The 26,489-nt window shown below is 45.3% G+C and overlaps 1 protein-coding gene and 2 long non-coding RNA genes across 32 annotated transcripts in view; 1 reads left to right on the plus strand and 2 right to left on the minus strand.

Moving 5' to 3' along the window:
• The window catches only part of R3HDM2 (R3H domain containing 2), a 134,979-nt gene that overhangs the window by 106,149 nt on the left and 2,341 nt on the right, over positions 1–26,489 (plus strand). For 15 of the 28 annotated variants that reach the window (XM_074325520.1, XM_074325528.1, XM_074325540.1 and 12 more), the window contains 13 exons: positions 2,663–2,694; positions 2,793–2,846; positions 7,055–7,287; positions 9,139–9,305; positions 13,806–13,907; positions 15,585–15,827; positions 16,170–16,296; positions 16,564–16,724; positions 17,162–17,316; positions 18,433–18,533; positions 24,278–24,447; positions 24,853–25,000; positions 26,373–26,470. In XM_074325520.1, the coding sequence (XP_074181621.1) occupies positions 2,663–2,694; positions 2,793–2,846; positions 7,055–7,287; positions 9,139–9,305; positions 13,806–13,907; positions 15,585–15,827; positions 16,170–16,296; positions 16,564–16,724; positions 17,162–17,316; positions 18,433–18,533; positions 24,278–24,447; positions 24,853–25,000; positions 26,373–26,470 (1,791 nt within the window). The remainder of the gene's footprint in view (positions 1–2,662; positions 2,695–2,792; positions 2,847–7,054; positions 7,288–9,138; positions 9,306–13,805; positions 13,908–15,584; positions 15,828–16,169; positions 16,297–16,563; positions 16,725–17,161; positions 17,317–18,432; positions 18,534–24,277; positions 24,448–24,852; positions 25,001–26,372; positions 26,471–26,489) is intronic. The other 13 variants (XM_074325534.1, XM_074325522.1, XM_074325531.1 and 10 more) reach the window with 3 other exon arrangements.
• LOC141570082 (uncharacterized) lies at positions 732–12,859 on the minus strand. Its single transcript, XR_012493940.1, has 4 exons — positions 12,436–12,859; positions 7,350–7,492; positions 1,402–1,481; positions 732–987 (listed from the first exon to the last, which is right to left on the minus strand). It is a non-coding gene; the product is annotated as an uncharacterized LOC141570082 (long non-coding RNA).
• LOC141570081 (uncharacterized) overlaps positions 16,841–26,489 on the minus strand; it is a 28,091-nt gene continuing 18,442 nt past the window's right edge. For all 3 annotated transcript variants that reach the window (XR_012493938.1, XR_012493939.1, XR_012493937.1), the window contains one exon: positions 16,841–17,390. This is a non-coding gene — a long non-coding RNA (uncharacterized LOC141570081). The remainder of the gene's footprint in view (positions 17,391–26,489) is intronic.

Raw genomic sequence — 26,489 nt, forward strand, 5'->3', positions numbered from 1 at the left:
TTGTTTTGGCAGGCCTTATGGAAGGGCTCTGAATCTTTCCTGTCAAACCCTTCTCCCACTTACCCTCTTTAACTGCCACTATCCATTTTAGGCATCTCTGCTTCTAAGTGGAAGACTTAGTGTCCACACAGCCTATATGTTCATCTTGTTTGGCCAGCCTTGTTTTTAGGCTGTGTTCGTGACTGGTAGCACACAGATCTGGCATCCATTCTCTAAGCTCCACATTCCACATGCACAGAGGGTACCACTCACTCGTCCCTCCAGTCTCTATGTGAACGGCAAGTCTCTTTCTTCCTATATTTCTTACCTTGCTTCTTAGGCTCCATGGGCCAAAAGGCAACATGAATCATTTTAGGCAACTTTATTCTTAAGAATCGTGGGCCATATCAAAAATACTTGGTCCCTCTGTATCTGGTGGCCTTTGCCTACCAGACTAAAGAGAAATATAGCAGAAGTTCAGGAAAGGCTGTGAACAGGCAAGAGAGGAATAAATCTGCAGAAAATGTAGGATCCAGATAGCAGCACTGTCTTACAGTCAAAAAAGGAAGAGCCAGCCTCCCTCCATTGTTACAAGATGGCCAATTTTAATCAAGATACTTAGATGGACACTGCTCTCCTCCCATCTCCCCCACTCTCCCCTCCATCAGCAAGACAATTATATATATACTTATATATGTATATATATATATATATATATATATATATATATATATATATATATACTTTTTCATCATCACCTAGGTCAGAAAAATATTGCCTCCAACTTCAAAAAAACGGAACTCCTCTATGAACTTGTTCCATTGTCTCAGGAGACCCAAGTGTTCCAAGGATCCTCACTGGGGACAGATACATGACAAACCTTCTGGCCCAAAGTCCAAGGAGAAGGAATCTTCTTAGCTTCTGTTACGTAGACTTCCATTCTGAGTCAGAAAAATCCATCCTCCAGATTATCCAGTCATAGCCCAAAGAGGGTTCTCTAACCTTCACCTGCAAACCAGTTGGGTGGAATGAGAGGAGAGAGGTAATTTGTACACGGCTGTAGCCAGTGATGACCCTAAATTGTGGACAGAGCAGGTTGGTGATGGTAATAGCAAACATTTACATAGTGCTTGCTATCTTTCAGACACTGTTCTTAGCACTTTGCATAAATTATTGAATCCTCATACTAGGCTTATGAGGTAGGTTACATTATTTCCTCATTTTATACACATGGGACTGAGGCAGAGAGGTTAGGTAACCTAAGATCACACCACTAGTTAGTGAAAGAGCTGGTATTTGAGTTCAGGCAGTCCGGCTCCAGAGCCCATGCTCTTAACCCCTAAAGGAAACTACCTCTCAATAGTTTGCTCTGCCCTGGGCTCCTTAGATTAAGAAGTTCCAATGACGTCATAGCATAGTTACCTGTGATGTGTACCTCTGCTTCACTGACACATGGAAATGACTGTCCCACCAAGCCAGCCATTAGCAAAGCAACAGATACTCTGAAAGTAGAAACAACTTTTAATAGGTATTGGGGCTAATTATGAGCAACACTGGAATATATGTACCTACAACCATAACAGTCAAAGTTAGCTCTTCTCTCCTTTTTTTCTCCTGATTTATAGTCTCTCAAGCCCCTACTACTATATGTATTCTTTGTTAAATCCTTGTGGATTTATCACTTTCATTTCAGCACTTTGTAACTCTTGCTGTGGTAGAGGCATCAGGATTCTCAAAAGCCTAGACAAGGAAAAATGTCCAAAGCCCACCATACTCCAAAGATTCCCATGTGGAGAGGAACCTGGCCCATCAAAGGGAGATGATTAAGGGTGGCGTTGTAGGTGGGGGGCAGAGAGGAGGAAGAGGCAGGCCGAAGAGAAAGGGAAATGGCAAGGATGGTGTTTGGATGGAAATGCTGCTGCTGCAGCCTTCTCTAGAGCCTGAGCTGCGTATTGGGAAAACTGCCCCAATGTAGGCCCTGCTCTGTGCAGAACTCCGCCTGCTCAGAAGCTGGACACTCTTTGGCACCTTTTTCTAAGGTTTGGGAATCCACCATAATGTTTACTTCACTCAGCTCAGTGGCTTTGTCAGGAAATCATCCCCACAAGGAATGTTTCAGGCTTTTAGTTTTCTTATATTTTCTAGGCTCTGAAAAGTACTTGCTTCCCCAATTTCTTACTCTCCTTGGGTCTCAGGTCAGAATGTCTTCATTTTGGCCAGTGTAGAGGACAGAAATGGAATAATCATTGAGGACAATTTCCAAAAAAACTAAATTTCTTTCTCTTGTCTCCCTTTTCCTTCCCTTTGAACACACTCTTTAGGACCAAGCACACCAACTATTATGCTCAGCTTCCCTCTAGAGGGAATAAATTTAAAGCTAAAAAGGAAATCATAGTCAGGTTAATACTTTCCTCTTCCTCCTTTCCATACTCCTACCTTTATCAGCTTCTCTTTTTAAACACTCTGTGGGAAGGCTAAAAATGCTGACTGCTCTTTCCCATGAAAGGTGAGAAGTCAGACTGGGGGTGTGGGTGTGGGTCATCCTGTCCCTGCTCCCTCTCTCCCTGTTGGGGGGTGAGCTTGGTTTGAGGACCTTGGGTATTCATAGCATCATGGACACCCTTTTTGGTTATGCCATGCTGTTTTCTTATAAGTTATTTTCCGTTTTCTCCCCCTCACCTAGACTGGCCAGAACGGATATCTAAATGACATCAGGTTAGTACCACTTAGCATGTTCCCTGCTTCTCATTGAGCTTTGTCAGTGAGGTTAATATAATTCTGTAATGATGCTTTTCTTTGATGTTAACCAACAGACTCTCCAAAGAAGCCTTTTCTTCTAGCTCTCACAAGAGAAGGCAGATTTTTAGGTACCTCTGTGTAATACATATCTCTCCTTGTTTTTTTTTTGTTTTTTTAAATTTTATTTTGTTTTGCTGTAATCTTTTCAGCGGAGTGAGTTTGCTCCATGCATGGCTGCTTGTGAAATAATTCAGCTTGTGGTTTTTGCAATATTGGATATTTTTCCCCATTAAAAAAAAGACTCCTGCTCAATGACTCTATTTTTATTGTTGTTGATTTCATTTTAAGTCCTGGATAGGTGATGAAGGGGACCAAATAGGTGTGTCTGGGATAGGTACTGTTTCCTCCCAGAAATTTGATGGAATTGGGCATTTTTGGAGGGGTTTGACACATATTAAGGTACAAGAATGGGTGTCTTCCAGCTACCTTTCTGAATCTGTGCAAAGATGTGAAGAGCTTAACCCTTACCCAGCATAAAGAATGTCTTGTATCTTTAAGAAAGAATAGTACAAACACACACATATATAAACACATACAAACACCTCTGTCTATGTAGTTTTCTCTTTGAAACAATGTAATGGGTAAGATGACCCATTTCTGAGGCTCCCACAAAGATCTCAGAAAGGATTTGCGTGCCTTAGAAGGGACTTAGATTGTGTCCTTTACATCATTGTCCATGAGTTGCTCTTAATGTTGGTGAAAGCTACTGTGTTATCTTCTCCGGTGCCTGATCTTCTCCATTTTCCACAAAGCAGTCTGGAGAATCTCCCTTGCATTTCAGTCTCAGTCCCACCCCAGCGATTCCGCAAGGTGGTGGTGAGAGAAGCACTACTTCAAGGCCCTGTCCTGGCACCAATTCATTGTAAGCATCTTCTTCCCATTTACCATAGGAAAACTATAGAGCACAGAAAACCTGAGTATTTAATACTAGGATTCAGGTCTAACCCTTTCCTCTCTTTTTGAATCCTAAGCTTGATAGAACCTGAGTAACTCAGACTAGTTAAAGCTGTCACTCGCAGTACTTCAGTTGTCCCTTCCCTATCTTCCTTTCTAAAGCTAGGCAAACCATGTGTCAATTGGCATATCAAGATTTCCCATTCTTGGGATGGAGGATTTATCTCCCCTTCCATATCTCTGAACTTTTTTCCCTAAATTATCCCACCCTGAGGTCCATTTGAAAGCCCCAGGCGGAGAGGGCTCTACATTGTTTGTGGTGGTCGAGATAGAGTCCTCTTTAAAAAAAATAAAAATCCTGTTCCATATTTTACCCTTCAGAGTCATAAATGATCCCAAAATACCTGTAATAAGAGTTTTAAACTAACTTCTCTGTGGGACTTAATGCTCAGTGCGTTACAGTTGCCAAAGTACACTGTATGGGATTCAGTTCTCTCTGTGTCCTGAGTTGGTAGGCTGGTTTACATGTAGGAAAACAAAAGCAGAGACATTAAGTGGCCAGCCCAAGTTTTCATGGCTGTTAGTGGCAAAACTGGGACTGAGATTTTGTCCAGTGTACTTGTCATCATACCACACCAGCTCTCTACAAACATCACCCTTTCCTCTCTGAGTAGGGTTCCATTCAGAGCCCTGCTTCAGCTTCACTGCTAAGAATGACGCCCTGGTTAGTGCTGTGGCGCCTCAAACTCTATCAAATTGTGTGGCTAAAAGCTTGAAGGACCTAGTGAGCCGCTCCTATCCAGACCTCTTATGCTGCTGCTTTCCCTACCAAGTTTTGATTAAAGATCTAGGTTATTTAAATGCAGCTCCCTGGACTCTTAAGGGAGTAACTTCTTCCTCTATTTGGGGACTAGTCCAGAACTCTAATGATTAGAAGCTGATCTTCTCTAAGTGCTTTATACCTTTCTTCCCAAGTTTGTGAAACAAATACCAATATACCAGATTCCCTCATCCATGATTGGCAATAAATATGGCAACTTCCCAATTCTTTGGAAGATTCTACTCAACTGATGAATAGCTACAGTGAGGGTTACTGGTATTTATTGCCACCTCTTCCACAGACCTCTCTACCTACTCCCCAGACCTACTAACCTGGACTTTTCACCAGCACTGAATCTACTTGTAAAAACTAAGCTCTGATTTCACGGGAATATGAAGTGTGAATATTTTCTGTCCTTCACCCCCACCTCTCCCAAAACACACACAACCCAATCCGGTGCTCAGAATTGAGTTTGGTAGTTTTCCCTAACTGCCTTATTTTTAGTGAAGTAACTGCCTTATTTTTAGTGAAGTGGAATGCCATAACTAGAGATTGGATTTAGTTGTAGAGAAGGAAAACTGATCTCTTTCCTTGCCAATACTCATCTCAGATTCTCTAAGTCTCAGGGTTATAGTGTACTAACCCAGGTTAGTCAGAAGGCCATCGGACAGGCCACAGCTTGAGCACTTGGCCATCGCTGTCTGGGGAAACTGGATGAGTATAGAAGTGCTGCCACTTTGGCTTCCCAGGGTGTTTGGTTTAAAGTTGACTTATTCACTGACCTCTGGTAGAAAGAGAAAATAAATGACAGAATTGTAATAATAGATAGTATACAGTATTTGATTTAGGTATAAAAGGCCATTAGGACTCGTCTTGCAAAATTCAAGCTCTAATGTCTAATGTACAGCCTCATCCATTGCCACTGCCATATCCCCTCACCCACCACACACACATCTTTACTGAGTCCTTTCAGTAGACTTGACTTTGTCCATTGAGACAGAGCTTTTGGCTCTTACTTGAGTCTGGTTCTGTTCCTGGAGAGTCCCTGATTTATACTTCTTTCTTGTTTCCCATTCTACTTTTGACATCCCCCAAAAATCAGTAAAGTTTTGGGGAAGCAGGAATATTTTCCAGTCCTCTATTCTAACTATATAGAGAGAAGCTTTGAGGTTACATAGACATCTACTTGAGATTCAGAGAAGAATTAGCCACGTCCCTAACCAGCTGTGCCAGTGTGTTCTTCGCCCACCACAGTTAGCTTGGCTAAAAACTGAAATAGTGACCCTAGCATATGTTTTGCCCATCTTCTCTGTAGTACTTTTGGAGCATATATTCTAATAAAGAAAAGTATTTTCTTTATTATCACCTTCTTAATAAAAGTACCTTCCTTTATTAGAATAACTCTGAGCCTAATGTCTTTGCAGCTAAGGGGATTGAGATGGGGTTTTCTATTTGCTTTAGGTGGGATGGTGGTGAAAAGAAGGGAGCCCAAGATACTATGAATTTTTCTCAATTGCTCCCCAGTATATGTACCAAAATCTTTGTAATTGTTGTCATTTGATTTCCTTAGGTCACTAGTTGTTGGGGGTGGGGGATATGAAAGGAAAATTCCTGGTTCTTGATTGCTTACTGATTAAGAAGCAGTAAGAACTCAACAAGACTTAGGGCTTTCAGGCCAACGCCGTCTAGCTTGAGGAGTGCAGCTGTTTATAATCACATTCAGTGATTGTAACATCAGGATAACCCTGATATTTGTAGAATAAAATAAAAGAGAATGAATTCCTTTTCTCTATAGCCTTGTGCCTTGCCTAGAGCAATAGGGTTCTTAATATGGAGGCAGCTAGGCACAGTCAGCCCCCCAGGACTTGCCATCCTGGGTCCCAAGGGCATGTTTGGTTGATCATGCCTGGAACTTCATGCCTGAGAGACCCTGGAACCAATTGTTCCCAGATACCAACACAGAACTTCCACAGCACAGGTTAGGTCAATTCGAACTATCAGGCTGAGTTGTCCAGAGTGTCCCTTTAGTCCACTGTACTCTTCCCACCCCTGGGACAGTGGACATAAGCAGCACCTCTGCTGGCTTATACGTATGTTATGTGGAAGACCTAGTGTGGGATTTATCCATGTCATTGGCTAGCACTAGTTACTTCTAGGAGTCTTTTTGTTTTAAGAACTCCCAGAAGGAGCTGGTACCCCTCTGCTCCCAACTATTTCCTGCATGTGTGGGATCCCTGCAGTGGGAGGTTGGGGGGAAGAGACCACAGCCAATCTCAGCATCATGTATGTGGTTTCCCATCCACCTCTGGTCTGATGTACTGAATTAGTTGCCAGTGCACTGTCTTCCAGATTTGCCTCTGTGCTCTTTGTAACTGTACTGGGTATTGTTCTTTCTGTTCTCATCAAGTCTTGGTTGGCCAGCCAACTAACAAGAAGTCCGTGTCCATCCTCCCCTCAACCCTCGCCCCTTCTTTGTTACTGAAAGAATAGAAATGAACTCTCTCCTAGCCCTTCGGCAGAAGTGGTAGGTGGGGGGTGCTCTGACCACTGTGGTCTTCACAGGGGGAACCGTGAGGGGCTGAGCCGTACCTCAAGCAGCCGCCAGAGCAGCACAGACAGCGAACTCAAATCCCTGGAGCCACGGCCTTGGAGCAGCACGGACTCTGATGGCTCTGTCCGGAGCATGCGGCCCCCTGTCACCAAAGCCAGCAGCTTCAGCGGAATCTCTATCCTCACCCGTGGTGACAGCATTGGGAACAGTAAAGGTGGCAGTGCAGGAAGGATCTCCAGGCCAGGTACTATAGTTTCTCCTTTTCTGTGTCATGCTTATCTTCTATAAAACATCACTGATACTTACTTCTAACAAAACACTTGTCCCAATATCGTGTCCTGGAAACCCAACGGAGCCAGATGAGGGGAAATTTCATTTCTTGAATCCATTGTCCTTTGGAATCCTCTCTCTGATTTTCTTTCAAACTTTCTTTCCTAATTGGAAAAAAACTGATTGAGAAGAGATTATTGTATCTGATTTCTGACTGAGGTTGAACACCCCTGTCAGCCCAGGTTCAGGTCATACACTGAGATGGGAATGACAGCTGCTGTCCTTCTGTGGCCTCTGAGATTATAAAGAAGGTTTGTAGAGCAGAGGGAACCCTCAGAGTGTAGCTATGTGTAATTACTTGGTAGCAGCTAATAGGCCGGAACTTTGAGAGACACTGCTGTGACTTCTTCTCTGGAGCTTAGTCACTGAGAAGGAGCATATGTTTCACATGCCCCTCCGTCACTCTTTAGCTCTCCTGATCTGCTGTGTAACCTCCATGTGTTCCTATTGCACTCTTAGCAGAAGGTTATTTAACTCTTTATACCCAGTGGACCATCCTCCTGCCTGTAAAGAATTTCTTGACTCTTATCCCAGAAGTTCTGTAGGTCTCAGAAGACCTCAGTGGTGGTGAAGATTTTGCCTCTGACTGTTGGGTCTCCGCTGCTCTTCCCTGTTACCTCCTTTCTAACTCTACTGCCTCTGCCTTTATCCAGGCCTTCGTCGTCTTTTATTTAATTATAACCCTGGCCCCCAAGCTAGTTTCCCTGCTCCATCCTCAGCCCTTTATAGAGCCAGTTTACCAACCTATAACATAAATCTGATCAAGTCACTCCTCTCTTACAAAACTTCATGTTTCTGCTTTCCCTACGTAATAAAATCCAAATCACTGATACGGCACAACTTCCTGACTCCAGTCTGCCCTCTCAGTCTCATGTCCAGATGTGCATCCTCCTCTGGCCCGCCAACCAGTTCCTGAATATGGCATTAGCTTTGTGCCCTCTCAGTCTGACAAGCCTTCTGTTCACCCTTCAAGCCCATCTCTCCTGCCACTTCCTCTTTAAACCCTTCCCTTTAACCCTTCTGGGAGTTAGTACTTTTCATCTTTGCTCTCATACAACTTTGTTCATCTCACTGGTACATCCCTTATCAGGTGGTAATCGTGTGGATGTTCATCTCATGTCAGAAGATCCTGTGTTGCTTAAGGGCAAGGACTGTGTTCCCTTCACCTTTATGTCCTCAGTTCATTATACAATGCTTGGCACATAGGCGGTATTAAGTAAAAGTATTTTATGTGAATGCATGCATGACTTGAAGAGCCTGGAAATGGGGAAAATAGTTAGATGAAGGGTGTGTGTATTTGTGTGCACAGGCACGTACTTGGAGAGGCAAGGTTGTCTTCTCAGCAACTTTCGTGAGACACTACAAGTTAAGAAGAAATCAAAGAAGACAGGTATCTTGAGGGACCAGGAATCTGTGCCTTCTCAGGAAGCAAACATTCACGTTTTCAGTTTTTATGATGGACAGATTCTAGACACTAAAGGAGAGGTGACTTAGCAACCTCACATTTTGTTTAATTCCAAAACCAAACCTTGCCAGTCACGGTGGCTATTGTCCTGAGGGAGCAGAAACCTGCTAAGATGAGGCCTCGCCTCAGTAGGCAGCTGAAATGCATCCATGCTAATACGTGGGCCTTCCCCAGACAGCTGGGGAAATGCGCAGAAGGAGAGTGAAGAGAAATGCCTAGAGTCCTGCAGCTGGGCCCTCCAAGGGTGGAATGGTCATGACTTGTGCTTATAGCTCTTGGCGGGTCTCCTCTTTGCCTTAGGTATGGCACCAGGTGCCCCAGAAGTGTGCCACCAGGTCACCTCATCCCAGTCTGTCCGGGGGCTTCTCCCTTGTACTGCCCAGCAGCAGCAGCAGCAGCCGCCGCTTCCTGCTCTCCCACCCACGCCTCAGCAACAGCCACCCTTGAATAATCACATGATCTCACAGGTGAGTCACTACTCAGCACCAGAACCCCCTGCGCTCCAATTTAAGCAAGCTTTGGAAGTAGTCATGTCTCTTGTGCTGTGGGTGGCAGGAAAGATCTGTTTTTGGAGACATGCCACTCCCTCCCCCATTTCTCAATTTGTTAGTTGTGGGGAAAGAAGAGTAAGGGTGAAGGTTTGGCCAAAGTGGTCTTGGTAGTCAGTCTGGGAGTTTTTTGCTTTACATTTCCTCCTCTACCTCCTGAGAATTGTCAGTGAGATCTTTTACCCCATTCCCCATTTCTGCTGTACCCCACCGCCCTCTACAGCCTATGTAATTAGCAAGGAGATTTTGCTCACTATTTCCATATATGGAGCTTGAAAAGATCACAGCTCTCACCATAGTCTGAATGTATTCATATAGCTGTTGACCCATAAACATGTGTTTTGTGTTGGGGGGGAGGAAATTGACACTCAAGACCCCTGCCATACCTATGCCATAGGCATAGAACCAAATAATGCTCCCCTGTCCCCCGTCTACAGGGCCTAACCTAGCACAGTACTCCCTGTTGTCTTTGTTTCCATGCATAGAAGAGCTCTCTCGCCTTTTACTGGATGGAGAGATGTTGGTACCAACTAGGGTGTGGGTGCAGTTTTGCTTCTGTGGAGACCATGCAGGTCATCAGCATAAGAATCAGATCATGTTCTAAATGGAACCTCTCCGTGTTCTAGGTTTGAGTCCCCTTCATACCCTGAGAAGTGCACTGAGATCTCCACTTAGTCTTTTTTTTGCATGATTAGAGCTCTTCGTGAATAAGGCCATGCTTTATCCTGAAGTACTCTCTGGTGGTCAGGAAGCCAGTGTCTGTACTCTTTTCTGCTGCAGTTGAAGCTCTTGTTTCACCTCCCAAGCCCCCTCATCTCCCTGTTCAGTTAGTCCAGCTTGGCCTCAGGTATTTGTGTTCCATAGGCACAAGAAGCAAGCCCTAAGCACTCATACCCTAGGAACTGGAAACTAGAGGGGAAAGACCCCTGAAGGGCCCAGTTCGAATATTGTGAAAAGAAGCTAAAATAGGGAGGGGGGTGGTAGATGAGGGTAAAGGGGATCAAATATATGGTGATGGAAGGAGAACTGACTCTGGGTGATGAGCACATGATGTGATATACAGATGATACAATACAGAATTGTACACCTGGACTCTATGTAACTTTACTAACAATTGTCACCCCAATAAACTTTAACTAAAAAAAAAAAAAAGAAGAAGCTAAAATATAGAACAGTGAAGATCCAGGAAACCCTGCTTTGTGTCTTAATATAACCCACATGCAGATCATTGTAGTCCTTCATCTTAGTTCATAAATCAGTTTCTCTGTAGTCCTGACTTTCTTCTTCTACCACCATCTGCCTCATTAAATCCCATTCATGTCAACTTACCTTGCTCCATACTGAAGCATAGCGTGTGTGTGTGCTTTTCCTTTTCTGTGTCATAACTTAGACCTACAAGTGGGTAAACTCTCTTCTCCCTCTGGCTGTCTCCTACTGTGTTTCTGTGTGTGTATGTTTCACTTTGATAAGATCCCAGTATTTTTTTGAGTTTTCTAAAATGTAGATTTTAATAGTCTTGCTCTCTTTTTTCCCTCTTACTCTTCCATCTGCATCCTCCTTCCATCCATATCTAGAAACAGACAGCAGAAGTAGGATGGGAATAAAGAGACAAGTAAAGAGAATAAACATTTGGGACAAAAAAAAAAATTAGACAGGATGTCCAGGTGCCTGGCCCTAAATCCCAAACTTTTCCTCAGATTCTGTCCCTGCTTCTGCATCGTGAGTGAGGGTGAGTGGGTCAGCTGTTGGTACTGACTGACCCGCAGGGAGTCCGTGCTGGGCTAGGCTCTGTAGGAGCCATTATTCGGTATAGAGATCTCTGCTCCCTTGGAAGTCTGTTCCTGAGGTTAATTTTGATCCCAAACTCCAAACCAAAAAGTCTTATCCTGGTTAAGTTTTGCTGTCCCTGAAGCACTTACGGTAGCTGCTAATATTATACCACTATATGTAGTTCCTTTTTTCTTCCTCTTCACTTTTTCTCCTTCTCTCTTTATCTCTTTCTTCCTCTTCCTACTACCTTTTTCTTTCTATCTTCTTTTTCTCTGTCTCTCAGTGCTGGTGGCTCTCCAAACTCAAGTTGCTGAGCCCCAGAATATTTATTGTTCCGTTTCTCAAGTGGTACGCAACAGCAGTGCAGGAATGAAGGAAGTGACCACACACACACACACACCACTGTGTGTATTTTGAAGTTTTTCCTTTGGAAGAGAAACTTTAGCTCTGTAGCAGAGGCATTTGCCCCAGGCATAGGGACAGTGCTGGCTAAAGTATGCTCTTTCCCTCCTCGGGAGGCCGCTGCTGTCAGAGCAGGCCTCCATATCATGTATCAGTTGAACATGTGAAACCAAATAGGCTGAGGATTAAAGGGCCAGAGGCTACCTTTTGCCCAATTTACTTAAAGTGGAGTGGACCGCTTGAAAAGGAGCCCTCTGAGCCTTTCTCCTGAGGTCCAGTCAGGCATCCAGGAACCAATGATCTAGCCCAGAATTCACCATTAGGGGGCAGTCAAATCCCTCAGGGCCAGTCTGGCTCGCCCATGGTTTTTCAGAAGTTCCCTAGCTCTGGAATTTGAGACTCTCTGAGAAGAGAACTATAGTGGAAGGTAGTGATGGAATAACTTAAAAATAGCACTGAGGTGCCCACCTTTACCACTACTTACCTCAGCAGGAGAGGCCTAGGAGAAAGTATCATTTCTTCTCTCTTCACTTTTTACTCAAAACTCACAAATGTGAGGAAAACAGGCAGTGTTGTTTTACCATTTCACTGTCCCTATGGCCACCCCTTTCTGCCGAGTGGGTATAAAGCCTGAAGCACCACAAACAGTCCCCCAAGAGAAAGAAGAAGATTAGAATAGTAGAAAATGGGTTTAAAAACTCCCAGCACAGGTAGCTCATGCTGAGCAGCTTGACCAGCAGTTACATTTGGGTACCACTGGCTTACAGAAAATAGGTACAGCAGGAGAGCTGAGAGGGTATTGTCAAGGCTATGGCAACATCTCTCCCAAGTCACACAGTGGAGTCTCGGTAACTTTTTCCTAACCAAAATGACTTACATTTTATTTAATTCAGATATCAGGAGTATTCCATTTTGGAGGTCTTCTAATTTCTGGACTCTCGGCTTCCGGAACTGTTAGTCCCTCTGTGAAAGGGTCTCTCCAGAGATACACAGCAGAAGAAGATAGCGATACCTTGGTCCCCCACACCTTTTACTTAATACTCTAAATTTGGAAGGCGGGAGGAGAATGATACAATGAAAAACACGTTAGTGTAATTCTATTCGACTTCTTTCATGCCCTCCCTACTGCTAGAGTAGAGTGGAAAGAAGGTATGTCAGGCAGAACTAGGTCCCCCCATCCCAGCTCTGCCATGTTAGCTGTGTGATCCTGCTCATGTGATTTAATTTCTCTGAGTCTTACTGTCTTAACTGCAAATACAAGTTATCAAATCTCCATATAAGATTGTGAGGCTGTAATGAGATAATGTATGTAAATGAAACAACGTATATAAATGTGATTTCCCCTTCTCTTCCTAGCCTCTCCCCTTTCTCCCACCCCTCCTACCACCATTAGGGGCGATGGCTGGAGAACGATGAAGTGATTGAAATGGCTGGAGGGGAAGAACAGAAAGGAAAAACAGCTCTCCATTAGTTGGTTTAGAATACACCATGTTCCAAATAAACAAATCCTCCTGCTTGAGGCTAATGGAGACTGAAGGAACAAAAGCTAAAACTAGGCTATTTATATTTTATTCCTAAATCCCTCCCTTTGCTTGTGGGGGCATTTTTCATACTGCCCTTACAGCCTGGAGGGGCACAGAAGAGTCATAGAGGAGGAGGAAGTAGCCGGAACCAGGCGTGAACTGGCTGTTTTTTCCTTCTCTGCCCTCGGGAGGGAGAGGGTTAGGGAGACGATCCTTGTGAATGAGCACTCCCTCCAGGAGAGCTGTGGTGTGAAATCAGGAGCTTGGCTGGGAGAGCTGAGCCAGACCTTGTATGACCCTTTCTACAGAAGCAGGAATCCCTTTTCAAGTGGGCATTTGAGGAGGGTTATGATCGTGCTCCCCAGGAATCATGTGTTCAGAAAAAATCTTTTGGGAAACCCTGTGTTTGCAGTCAGGCAGCAGACCTGGCTCTGAGAGTCCTACGATTGCTCACAACAGCTGCAGAGTTCTGAGTGGCCAGTGGGGCTGGGTGTGCAGCAGATCTCTCCTGATAGGAAAGATGGCCTGTGTCAGAGGTGGGAAAAGCCACCAATGATCCTGGGCTTGGTCTCCAGCCTGCTCAGCAGCCCTGCTATTCATGTGAAATTTCTTTTATGATTAACCTTGCTGTTCCTTCCTTTTTCCTCCCCATCTCTGCCCTGTTGCCTTTCCCTATGCCTTCCTTTTCTCTTCCCTTTCCACATGCCTTTCTACGGGTCCACAGCCAGTCCCGGCTCTGCAGCCCTCTCCGCAGCCTGTTCAGTTCTCTCCAGGCTCCTGTCCCCAAGTCCTTCTGCCAGTCTCTCCGCCCCAGCAGTACAACATGGTATAAACTCCATTCCCCCGTTTTGTCTTGTCCATGTATTTGTGGGTATGTCTGGGTCAGTCTAGGACAACCTTGCAAAGCAGTTGTGCTTTTTGGAGGGCCATGTTAAAAGGTGTTTCTTCTTGAGGGGCCAGCACAGGCTGAACTAGCCTCCATTCTAGTCACTCATCACAGCACTGGAGCCATCAAGATGCCTAAGTGTAAGACAGAGGAACACCAAGCTCCCCTGAGTTTTAGGAGGGGGAATAAAATGGGATATTGGTCTAACCTGGGCTCCTCATTTCCTTTAAAAATAAAAACGCAATTGCAGATTTCTCTGGCACCACTAGTTAAAACTTAAAATATCCCCCTATCTTACCATGTTATTTTACATTAAAAAAATATTTTCTAATACATAATATATGCAGTTTAAATGATTTGTACCTTAACGACAGATCCTTTGAATCTGTCTCATGCTTGATAACCTCTATCATAGTTATAGGAGCCCTGATTTTGTGTGTGTGTGTATGTGTGTTAATCACACCCATCAGCTTTTTCACTAGGATCCCCTTTTCTCCCACCTCTTATCTCCATTCTGAAAAGTCCTGGAATATGGACCTCAAATAATCTGCAGTCCAGTCTTCTTGTCATCTATTTCTGCTCACTAAGATAGCAAAATAGCTAACTTGAAGATCAGATCCCCGAAAATTGAGTGAAACCACAGGAAAGCATTGCCTTTTGTTTCTACTAGGTTTTTTGCAAAAGAACTTCTGCTCTGCGTGTGCATGTGTTTGTGTGTGTCAATTACTGCCCAGGGAGCGGAAGGGACGAGGAAGCTAACAAACTCTAACCTATCACCGTACAAGTGAGAGATGGAACACCATCACTCTTGCTGCTTAGAGAAGAGGGCTGAGAGAGAAGGCAATTACAGACTAGCCAGTCAGTCTCGCCCTCCAGCTCAGCCACTCACCCTGGCCTCCTTTCAGAGGTGAGAATTGGAAGTGGTTTCTGAAGGGCAGGAGAACTCTAGGCAAGTGTCAGAGAACAGAGGTGGAAATAACCTCGAGAGGGAGTAAGGAGATAAGCAGCAGGAGTGGGAGCCCACCAGTCTTTCCGCTACAGAGGCAGAGCTGGGGAGACACATGAACCTAGCCATCCCTAATCCACTCAGGATGTTATCTGGGTCCTTTATTATAAAAACGGGATTTATGGCAATGTAGGGGCACTTTGTATTGTATGGCTAGAGGCATGAGGAAGACAGGAAATGGAAAGACTTGCAGTCTGTTTTTTCAACCCACTAGTTTGTCGTGTGTGTGTGTGTATGTGTGTGTGTGTACACACATACATATACATATACATATGTTGTGTCATTGCTCCCATCTCCCCAGGACAAATTCTAATAAAAATCATAATCAGAGTGGCCACTGTTACCTCATATGTGGTAGGGAGACTGGCTCTAGAATTAGGCTTCAAACAGCTGTTCAATTCATAGCAATCTAAAACACCACATGATAAAGATAGAGGCTTAGGGCTGAAAAGCGCCTCCCTGGGCACAGAGGCAGGTCTGTCTCAAATTTGGTGTAAGGAAGACTACAGAGAGGGTTGCTATTTCTGTTTGTCTGTCTGTCTGTCTTGAAAGCAAAGACATGGGGCTTGATATGACCTCAGTCCTTGCGTCTTCCCCCACTCTCTCAACAGGCAGATGACCTCAGCAACCCATTTGGACAGATGAGCCTCAGTCGCCAAGGTTCTACTGAAGCAGCTGACCCATCCTCAGCTCTGTTCCAGCCCCCACTTATCTCCCAGCACCCTCAGCAGACTAGCTTCATCATGGCTTCTACGGGACAGCCTCTCCCCACTTCCAACTACTCCACCTCTAGCCATGCACCACCTACTCAGCAAGTCCTGCCCCCCCAGGGCTACATGCAGCCCCCTCAGCAGGTGAGCGGCTCTTCTGAGCTGAAATCACTAATTCAGTTTGTCCACTATTACAATCCTTCTTTCTTCCTCAGAAGAAAAGACCATAGGGGATGCCTGTCACCCACCTCCATTTCCCCACCTTGCACTTGAGAGTTGTCTTTCTAGTTAGAAGGTTGGCTTTCTAGATGACACAAGTCCTTCCTGTTCTGTTTCAAACCAGAACAGGACCAGTGCCGCAATCGCAGACCCAAATTATCTCCATTTACAGATTTTTGGCCATCAGCCCTGATGAATTTGATAGTTTGGGGATGTTGGGGCTGAATTTGAGGGGCCTTCTCACACATCTGTTTCCTCTCATCATAGATCCAGGTTTCTTACTATCCCCCTGGACAGTATCCTAACTCCAACCAGCAATATCGACCTCTCTCTCACCCGGTGGCCTACAGCCCCCAACGTGGTCAGCAGCTGCCTCAGCCATCCCAGCAGCCCGGTAAGGGGAACTCTTAGTATAAGAAGGCAGTGAATAGGTGAAGGGCAGAGACTGGGAAAGAGAGAATTGCCTTCCCTGTTTTATTAAAAAAAAAAAAAAAAAGGAGGAAAAAATACGCAGGAATGAGTAGAGTCCTAAAGAGGGACCCAGGATCTCCAGAAAACGAAAAGGTAAAATAGACAGGAGAAGAGAAATTGCTGACAGAGTATGACCTCCTAAACATTGTGAAAACCATGCTGATGTCTTCTCTGCCTTGCCCATCCCTAGGTTTACAGCCCATGATGCCTAACCAGCAGCAGGCGGCTTACCAAGGCATGATTGGGGTCCAGCAGCCACAAAACCAGGGCCTGCTCAGCAACCAGAGGAGCAGCGTGGGGGGCCAGATGCAAGGCCTGGTGGTTCAGTACACTCCACTGCCTTCTTACCAAGTGGGTGCACTCTGCGTTGGGAAAGATGCCCCAGGCCTTGGGATGAGGGATGGGGGACAGCTTCCCACATCTGACAGTTCTAACACTAAAATATTGTTTCCTTCACCCCTAAAATGTTTAGGTTGTTTTCCTCTGAGAGAAGTCTTTATTTAAATTGTTTGACCTTTATACAGCCATGCAAATGAGTATATGCACAGAAAAGTAGGGTCTAAAGGAAGTCGGGCTCCTTTCTTCATATTAGATGCCCAAGGATGGTGTTTGGAGAAGACGGAAATGGAGGTAGCTCTATAAGCACTTCCTTAAGGCAGATGAGGAGAACAGGAGTATCTAAGAAGTAGAGAAGGAAGTTAGAGGGTCCTGATCTGTGATGCCTGGGCTGTTCTCTGGATGAACTCATTGGGAATACAAGTAGTCATTCTCTTCTCTTCTCCATTCAGGTCCCAGTGGGGAATGACTCACAAAATGTGGTCCAGCCGCCTTTCCAGCAACCCATGCTGGTCCCTGCGAGCCAATCTGTGCAAGGGGGCCTCCCAGCAGGGGGCGTGCCAGTGTACTACAGCATGATCCCGCCAGCTCAGCAGAACGGTACGAGGTGAGGACTCCCAGAAAGTTGGGGCGCATCTCCCATAGACCTTCAGCAACTTCTGCAGCATGCTTTTGTTCCCACTGGACAAAGAAAAGAAAGGCAGGGGTAAAGATCCCAGTGGTAGCAGGTAGAATATGAGAGAGTTCATTCTCCTTGTTGATTTGACACTGCCATAGGAGCTTATCAACAAAAAAATTCCTGCTTCAGAGACAGAGGCTTTATAATTTCCCATTTTTTTTGTTTTTCTAATCAGTGAGATTCAGAACTGTGGGATGGACACTGCGCATCATTAAAACAAGCAATTTAGAGTATGTATGTGTAAAATTCTGTTTATGTCCATGGGTGAATCTCAGATGGTCTATTTCTGTATCATTTATATATTTTAGTATAGACCATAGGTGATAGAATTTTAGAGGTAGAGGTACCTTAGAACTATCTTGTCCACTCCCCTTGTTTTCTTTTTCTCCCTTTTTTTAATAAATGAAGAAATTCCAGTTAGGGATGTTAAGAAACTTACCCAAAGCCACACAGTTAGTTAAAAGCAGAGCTGGAACTAGAACTCAAGTCTGGGCGGGCCTACCTGTCTGTATTTCTGTGTCTCTGTCAGTGTGCATGTTTATTTCTTTATGTATGTATGTCTCCTGTTGTCTTGAGTTTTGTGGGGGGGTTTCCCCATTTGTCTTTACGTGACTATCAGTGTTTGCCATTGTGTAAATATCCTAAATCACACACCTCCTTAGTTCTTTTTTTTACCTACCTCTCTCTTGCACTGTGTGTCTGTCTCTGGCATTCTCTTTGTGTGTTCCTCAACGTGTATATGTGTTTGTGTGTGTATGCATGTGTGTGTCTGGTGTTTTCACACTGTTGGGAAGAGAATGTGTCACTAACATTCCACTTACAGCACTGATTAGCAGCTTCCTAATTGAAAGATGATCAAGTACAAATATATAATTAACTTTGAACTGATGAGTGATTTTAGAAATTGCACAGCAAATTGGTCTGGGAATGGCTTGGAGCTGCTTCTGCTTCCCACGGGGGAGGCCCAGGAAGCGGCAGCTGTTTGCTAGGAGCTGTGTTCCTCCTTCTACTGCTTTACCACTCCTCTCTTCTCCATCTCCCCAGCCCTTCTGTGGGGTTTCTGCAACCTCCTGGCTCTGAGCAGTACCAGATGCCTCAGTCTCCCTCTCCCTGCAGTCCACCACAGATGCCACAGCAGTACTCAGGTAAGAGGATAAAAATTTGGAGGGTTTTGGGTACTGAGAGCAAATGCTGAAAAACTTATACTCTAAAGCTGGGAAGGGCAGAGAGAGTTCAGGGATTGTCTCTGTCCCCACTGTGGCCCCATCAGGAGGAAAGACCAAGATCGTGGCTGGCCAGGTTTAAGAAAGGCCAGGTTGGTTATCCCACCCCTGTTCCTGGGAAGCCACATGTCTAATTGGGTTCCTTATTTTCTTTCTTTCTTTTCTTTTTTTGTTTCTTTTTCTGAATTCAGCATTACACTCACTACTCACATGCCTTTGAGACATGAAGTGCTTACCTCTGTCACCTGTGCTCATTCTTCCTATAGACAGCTTTTTTTTTTCTCTAGAGAATGTGAGACAGGCTGATAAAATGCTTTTTAAGTCATATCTTAGATTGGTTTCATAGTTTTTCTTATGTGCTCACATACATTTTATCATAATTCTCACCACATCGTGAAGAAGAAATTTAACACTCAGAGAAGATAAATGACTTGCCTACAGTCACAATCCTAAAACTTGAACTTGGGTCCTTTGACTTGGCATATCCTATGCTGCATTTTTTTTTTATTTTTTATTGGGGAAGGGGAACAGGACTTTATTGGGGGAACAGTGTGTACTTCCAGGCCTTTCTTTCCAAGTCAAGTTGTTGTCCTTTCAATCTTAGTTGTGGAAGGTGCCGTTCAGCTTCAAGTTGTCCTTTCAGTCTTAGTTGTGGAGGGCGCAGCTCAGCTCCAGGTCCAGTTGCTGTTTCTAGTTGCAGGGGGCACAGCCCAACATCCCTTGTGGGAGTCGAACCAGCAACCTTGTGGTTGAGAGGACACGCTCCAACCAACTGAGCCATCCGGGAGCTCAGCGGCAGCTCAACTCAAGGTGTCGTGTTCAATCTTAGTTGCAGGGGGCAGAGCCCACCATCCCTTGCGGGACTCGAGGAATTGAACTGGCAACCTTGCAGTTGAGAGCCCGTGCTCCAACCAACTAAGCCATCCGGGAGGCAGCTCAGCGCAAGGTGCTTTGTTCAATCTTAGTTGCAGGGGGCAGAGCCCACCATCCCTTGCGGGACTCAAGGTGTTGAACTGGTAACCTTGTGGTTGAGAGCCCACTGGCCCATGTGGGAATCGAACTGGCAGCCTTTGGAGTTAGGAGCATGGAGCTCTAACCGCCTGAGCCACCGGGCTGGCCCTGCTGCATTTTCAATAAGACATTTTCAACAGGCTTTCTGTACTCTATTCCTTTCCCTCCAGTGGGAAATAAATGGGTATTGTGTTAAACAGCTAAAGGTCCTCCTTGGAAGGGACCAGCTCTCCCAGGTGCTTTTGCCATGCAGCCTCTCACTGTCAGCCTTTGCCAAGAACTCCCCCAACACAACTAGTACAGCTACCCTTATTTGTTTCCCTTTCACCCCACCCTGTCATAGCATTATATGGCAGTTAAAGAAACTTCCGGGGTTCTGGAAGACAGGAAGTCTTAATGTAGCCCCCAACCATCCCCCTTCTCCTTTATTGTGGGAATATCAGAGTGCCCTCTTCTGGTGAGAGAGGTATTTTTGCCAGCTTTTCCCATTTAGAAATGGAATCTTTTTCACATCGATTTTTTTTTTCCACTCTGTGTTAGATGCTGTGGAGTGGATTCCAGAATTAATCTTGCTCATAAGACATGATCAGTTCTTACTTTCAAGGAGTACTGATTTCTGCCTTCATCCAGACCAAACGTGGATCTCTCATAGGCTGAGAATTTTTTAATTCAACAGCCCTTACCCTTTATTACATTATTGGTCTCTCTAGCTGTTTCTCCTAGTGTCTGCCAGGGGCACTTGACCTTGAAATTCCCAGCGGGGTATGGAAATTGTAGAAATTGGCTCCAAGAACCACCGTAGCCTGTGGTGGTGCTTGGTACCGCAGGGCATTTTCTCCCATTTGATAGAATAAATACGTGCGTGTGCATATGGATGTACTATCGTTAGTGGTGTATCAGTATATCTGTTGGGTCTCTGTGGTTATATCTGTTCTTCTTCAAATATAAGATCTTTGAATCTGAAACAAACCAAAGGAAAAGAATTTTTCATTACCTACTCTGGACCTAGTGCTGAGTTAAGTAAACTGAAACAACTGTTATTCTGAAAGTTGGCAGCACTTAGAGATCTGCACTGGGACTAGAAGGAGATAATCTAGGCTCTTTCCTAATCAATAGAAATGGAGGACACCCTCTTCAGCATCTAGTTCCTTTGTTTCTTTGGAATTTCCTGTTCTGTTTCCTTTCTTTCTAGCTACCCTGAGCGATCCTCGGCTTCTGACTGATCCCTTTTCCTTCTCCTAGAGGATGGGACCCTCTGTTCCACCCACATCATCTAAGAGACATATTCACCATACCACTGATTTTAAAAGTTCCTGCTCATGAAACTCTTTAACAGGAAGTAGAAGAGAAAAACTGCTTCTTCTGCCTTCCTTTCCAGTTTACCCTTTACTTGGGAAGATAGAATGCCAGCATAGCCCACAGGGACTGCTATGTCACCTTCAGAGGACAGTCACCCGCCCTTCTCCCATGTGGCAACATGGTCACTTTTCCAAAAATAAAGGCAGGGATTAGGATTGGCTGTTCCTGCAACAACTGTTCTGGTTTATTAATACATTTTTGTAGTTGCTCAGTTTACCCCCAGGCCCGGACCTTAATTCCTCCATTGTGATATTAAACATAACTGTAATCCCAGAAAATACTTTACTTCCGACTGGGTTGCAGGTCCCTTGAGGTTCCTGCAGGGATGCTTGTCCGGAAAAGGCGCACAGAGATGTGAAAGGGCAGGAAGCCTATATACAGACTCCCAACTCCCAGTGACACGGTAGCATGGCCAGAGTGAGGCGCACAGATAACCTCTCACATACGGGCTCACTTTGTAGCTGAGGGGTTACCAAGGCTGAAACTAACTCTTTTCTCCCCCACTCACTGAATAAATCTCTTTCTTCCACCAAAAAGGGAATAGACCAGATACTCTTGGATTCTATTCTGTAATTTGGGAAAGGTGCCTGTGAATTTTATTTCTCTGGACATTCCTTTCCATAGATTTGATTCCTGGTGGTAAGGAAGAAGCCTTACCAATCTTCTACCTCCGTGATTAAAAAAAAAAAAGCTAAACAAAACCAATTCTGCCAGACATAAATGTCATCTGTTTATATTTATGTGGTTTGCTCTGCCCAATCGACCTTTCTGCCCAGGTTTAATGATGCCACTTAAAAAGCCATTCACATGTCCCCTAGCTCCTTTCAGAGCTTTCAAGCTAAAATTGATTTCCTTATTCAACCCCCTTCCCACTCCAACCCAGGCTCCTTCCTCCAACCTGATTATATGGAAGTGCTGTCACTGGGCAGTGGGGTGGTTTGCCCTTTTTTTTTTTTATTGTCATGTCCATTAAGAAGTAGCGACAGTTCAGTTGCTAAAGGATGCCACCTGCTTTTGGCTTGAGGAAGAGAAGCATAAAAATCAGCTCATCAGCAGCGTAGAGCTCTGCGTCCTCGGCTGAGTGAGGAACAATGCTCCAGGCCAGCGCTGAGGGACTTAGTGTGGGGAGGAGCTCAGGACTGAGGCTGCCGCTGAGAGCCCTGGCTTTGTTTTTGTTGGGAATCACAGAAAAGAATATGAGGACTGTGTTCTCTTTCCCCCTTCCCTTGAGTCCCCTAATAGCGCCCTATGGCTACTTGTTATTAGAAGGCGCTTCCACCACCTTATTTATGCCCACACCCTATGGACTCACACATCCTCCACCCTTTCCTGGCCCAGGGCATTAGTCTCAGATTATGAGCTGCCTTCCAGAAAAGCTATAGATTTGATTATTTTTTGCCTTGGTCTCTTTGGGTAGCAGTGAGATGTTTGAATAAGGTCAACTGCAATTTTGTTGGTAGAGGATGTTGGAGCAGGTGGGGCTATGAGGATGGGGAAATAAAATGCCCAAAGCAAGTGTCGCGAGGGGGGAGTTGTTAAATGCATGACACTCAGCAATTTTCCTGTGGCCCTTCTGCAAGCCTTGCTGATGAATACCCTGTCCCCTTCTGCAGGGCATGGGGAGGTGTGAGCCTGTCGCTCAGAGTATTTGTGCTCTCCAACTAGATGAACCTGGGGTCGGGAGGGGGCCACAGATTGACTGGGAATAAGATACGACAGATGCTGTGTCTCCTGCGCTGCTCTCTCAGGCTTCCTGCCATTTCTTTTCCTTTCCTTTGACCGATGCTACCTGAGAAAAGCAATCATGCTCGCTTCTCAGCAGGGCTCGTGCCCAGGGCAGAGGCTGCAACATTTCCCGTCACAGGAAGCAGTATGATGGTGGCAGCAGTGGCAGCCCCAGAGCACCGAGCCATGAAAACAGCAGCATTGCAGCAGGTTTTCAAGCTTACAAGCCCCGGTCCCATTTCTCTAGCACCACACACACATGAACTCAGCCTGTCCCTCTATAGAAAGGATAGCCTGGGAGGTCAAGAACAAACCCTCACACCAGACAATCCCCTGTGGGGAAGCAGAGAGCTCCAGCGCAGCCCTCCCAGCGGGGACTGTCCATCAAACTTCTTCTCCCTGACCCCTTACCTTGCTTTTCACCATGAGGAAGATTTGGGACTTAATGTTCCTCCTCGCTGAGCCCTTTCCTTCCTCCCGCCCATGACAGGGTAAGGCCATCCGTAGTTGCCTGTGTTAAAACCTCAGGATTGCATCCAGTCAGTCACCTGAACCTGTCAGGAAAACCTGCAGAGAAGGTCTGACACTCCCACCCCCTTCCTGCTGTCAGTGCTCTGATTCAGGACCTCCGTGTTCAGTTTCCGCAGCGTCCTAACTAGTCTTCCTGCCACTAGTCTCCCTCCCTGCAGCCACCTTACCTTGGGCCACTTGAGTTAGCTCTCTAAAGCACAAGTCCTGTTCCCAACACCTACAGGATAAAGACCTTTACCAGAACATGTGTCAAACTCTGACACCAACTGTTTGTTTACTATCTGACTCCCTAATAAACTATTCCATGAGGGCAGGTACCAGTTTTGTTTGTTGTACACCCAGTGCCCAGCATGGGACCTGGCACATAGTAAATGTGCAATAAATGTTTGCTGAAGAAATGAATGCATGTATTTCATCTCCTATTACTTCCCCTACAGAGCCCCAGTGCCTTCACACCTTGAATTACTTGTCATTTCCTGAATATGGCATACATCTCTGCCATTCTCTCTGTTTGAAATGTTTCCAGCTCACCCGACCCTTGCCCAAGAAGTCCCTTCAGGGTCTGGCTTAGTGAAGCTGTGTGCAGTCAGTCATCTTTTCCAGAACAACCAGAGATCACTAACTTATCTGCAGCCATTATCAGAAAAGCCTGCACGTGCCTGCAGCCCTGGTCCAGCCCCAAACTCAGACCTGTACCATGCCCAGACATTTGAGCCATCTGACCTGGGCATTTGGTAATACCCAACTTTGACAGAATGGAGCAGTTTTCTGCCAAGCATACTAAAATACCCCCTACCAGGTAAAGGCCAGGAGAACACTAGCATCTGGTACTTACAACCCTTCCACTCAAACTTCCACTGGTTTGAGGAGAGGGAATCAGAAACCCTGTTAGCAGGTCTCTCAGATTCCTGGCAGGCCATAGTTGAAGTGACTCTGAAGAGAGCTGGTGGATTTGCTTACTGGCTTTCCCACTCAGGGTTAGCTGACAGGCCAAAATATAGTTTGAATTCTCTACCAACTTCTTTCTTTCTGCCATTCAGGAGTGTCACCTTCTGGACCAGGTGTGGTGGTCATGCAGCTGAATGTCCCTAATGGACCCCAGCCCCCCCAGAACCCATCCATGGTCCAGTGGAGTCACTGTAAATATTACAGCATGGACCAGCGGGGGCAGAAACCTGGAGACCTGTACAATCCTGACAGTAGCCCCCAGGTGAGTCCTGCAGCCCACCTTTGTCTTGGCAAGGAGGTGATGACATTCTTCTCGGGGTAATCTTTGCCATTGACCGAGCTACTTCTTCTATATGTCTTTCCCTGGGCACTTTTTGGGAAGAAACAGAAGAGAGCATCTTACTTCAAAGAACCTAAGATCTAAGGTAGCAGATGGGACACATACTTGAAAATGCTAAGAGAATACTTAAAACAGTATTTCAAAAAGTGAATATTAAAATAGCACATACTAATTAGGGACTAAGAGGGCAGTTTGAAGGAACAGTCTGACTTTGGCAGAGTTCAGCAGGAGAAGTCTCCTGAGGGAGATGAATTTTAGGCCAAGCCATAGGACTGCCAAGAACGTAACGTTTGGTGTTTATATTGTGTGTGCTCTTCTCTCCCATAGGCCAACACACAAATGAGCAGCAGCCCCGTCACGTCTCCTACCCAGTCTCCAGCACCCTCTCCGGTCACCAGCCTCAGCAGTGTCTGCACAGGACTCAGTCCCCTTCCCGTCCTCACACAGTTCCCCCGGCCTGGGGGTCCAGCACAGGGTAAGGAGTTAGATTAGGGCTGACTGCTGTCAGCTTCACCCTTTGCATCCCATTCCCAAGTGGGGAGATCGAGAGGGTAGCAGTAGGCAGGGCACCGGGGTGACTGCTCATCCAGCTCTGGGCGCCAGGTCTTACTTTAGCATCCCTGTGTAGGCCAAGGACACCTGCCTCTCTTTAGAGATGCCCATACTTAACTTACTCCACACCTCATTTACATATTTAGTGTTTACTGCCAAGTAAGGTGACTGACTATGAGCCAGGGAAAAGAAGTCATTGAACTTTCTAATAAACCAAAAGGCTCAACTCATCAGTACTGAGTCAGAGGCCTTGGAATATGGGGCTGCATCAGAAGCAGTGTGGTTTGAGAAGAGGGAACACTGGCTTTGGGTTAAAAGACTCAGGTTCAAATTCTAGTTCCACCTCTAAGTAGCTTTGTGATGTGGAACGTGTTACTTAAACTTGGAACCAGATCTCAGTTTCCTAATCCATAAAGTAGGGTTAATCACACATAAGATGGGAATAATCTTATCCCCTTTCTGCCTTGGCTGTCACAGCAATATAAAAACAAGATTAGGGCAGCCGGTTAGCTCAGTTGGTTAGAGCGCAGTACTCTTAACAAGGTTGCCGGTTCAATCCCCACATGGGCCACCGTGAGCTGCGCCCTCCACAACTAGATTGAAACGACTACTTGGCTTGGAGCTGATGGGTCCTGGAAAAACACATTTCAAATAAATTTTAAAAGTTTAAAAAAAAAAGATTAGAATATGGTTTAAAAACTTTAAAGTGCTGTGAAACAACATTCACCAACAATAACAGTTAACACTTACGGTGCTTAGTATGTATCAAGCATTGCTATAAATGCTTTACATGTCTTAGGTTCATTTAACCTTCCCAGCAACACTAATGAGGGGAAAACATAACCAACATCCCATTTCTAGTAACAGAGCCAGGATCTGAATGTAGGCAGTCTAGCTGCATGTCTGTGTTCTTGTCCACTACAAGATACTGCCTTTTACATGAGTCAGAAACTTGAGCCCTGGGTTTGCGGGAGAGTGGGGGGCAGAATCTATATAAGAAATAAAAGACATTCATAAGGGTCTATACGTTTCCTCCAGGGCCTTTTGTCTATAATGGACAAAGCCCTTCTTTAAGAGTGAAGGAACCTAATAGCCCCATTTGTCTGAGATATAGCTGAGAGCCAAAGGGTTTAGGAAGAAAGACAACTCTTAAATCAATCACATGGGCACTCCTATCATAAAAAAAAATAAATAAATAAAAATAGGACTAGTATCCATCTCCCAAGCCCCTGAAGTCTCATAAGTCATACCATGAAGCTCAAACTCCCAGAAAGCCATCTGCTCTTCCTCCCTAGGCGATGGGCGCTACTCCCTCTTGGGCCAGCCATTACAGTACAATCTGTCCATCTGCCCTCCTCTGCTCCATGGCCAGTCGACTTACACGGTGCACCAGGTAAGGGTGTCCATCAGCC

The sequence above is a fragment of the Rhinolophus sinicus genome, linkage group LG02, assembly GCF_036562045.2.
Source record: "Rhinolophus sinicus isolate RSC01 linkage group LG02, ASM3656204v1, whole genome shotgun sequence".
Lineage (NCBI taxonomy): Eukaryota > Metazoa > Chordata > Mammalia > Chiroptera > Rhinolophidae > Rhinolophus > Rhinolophus sinicus.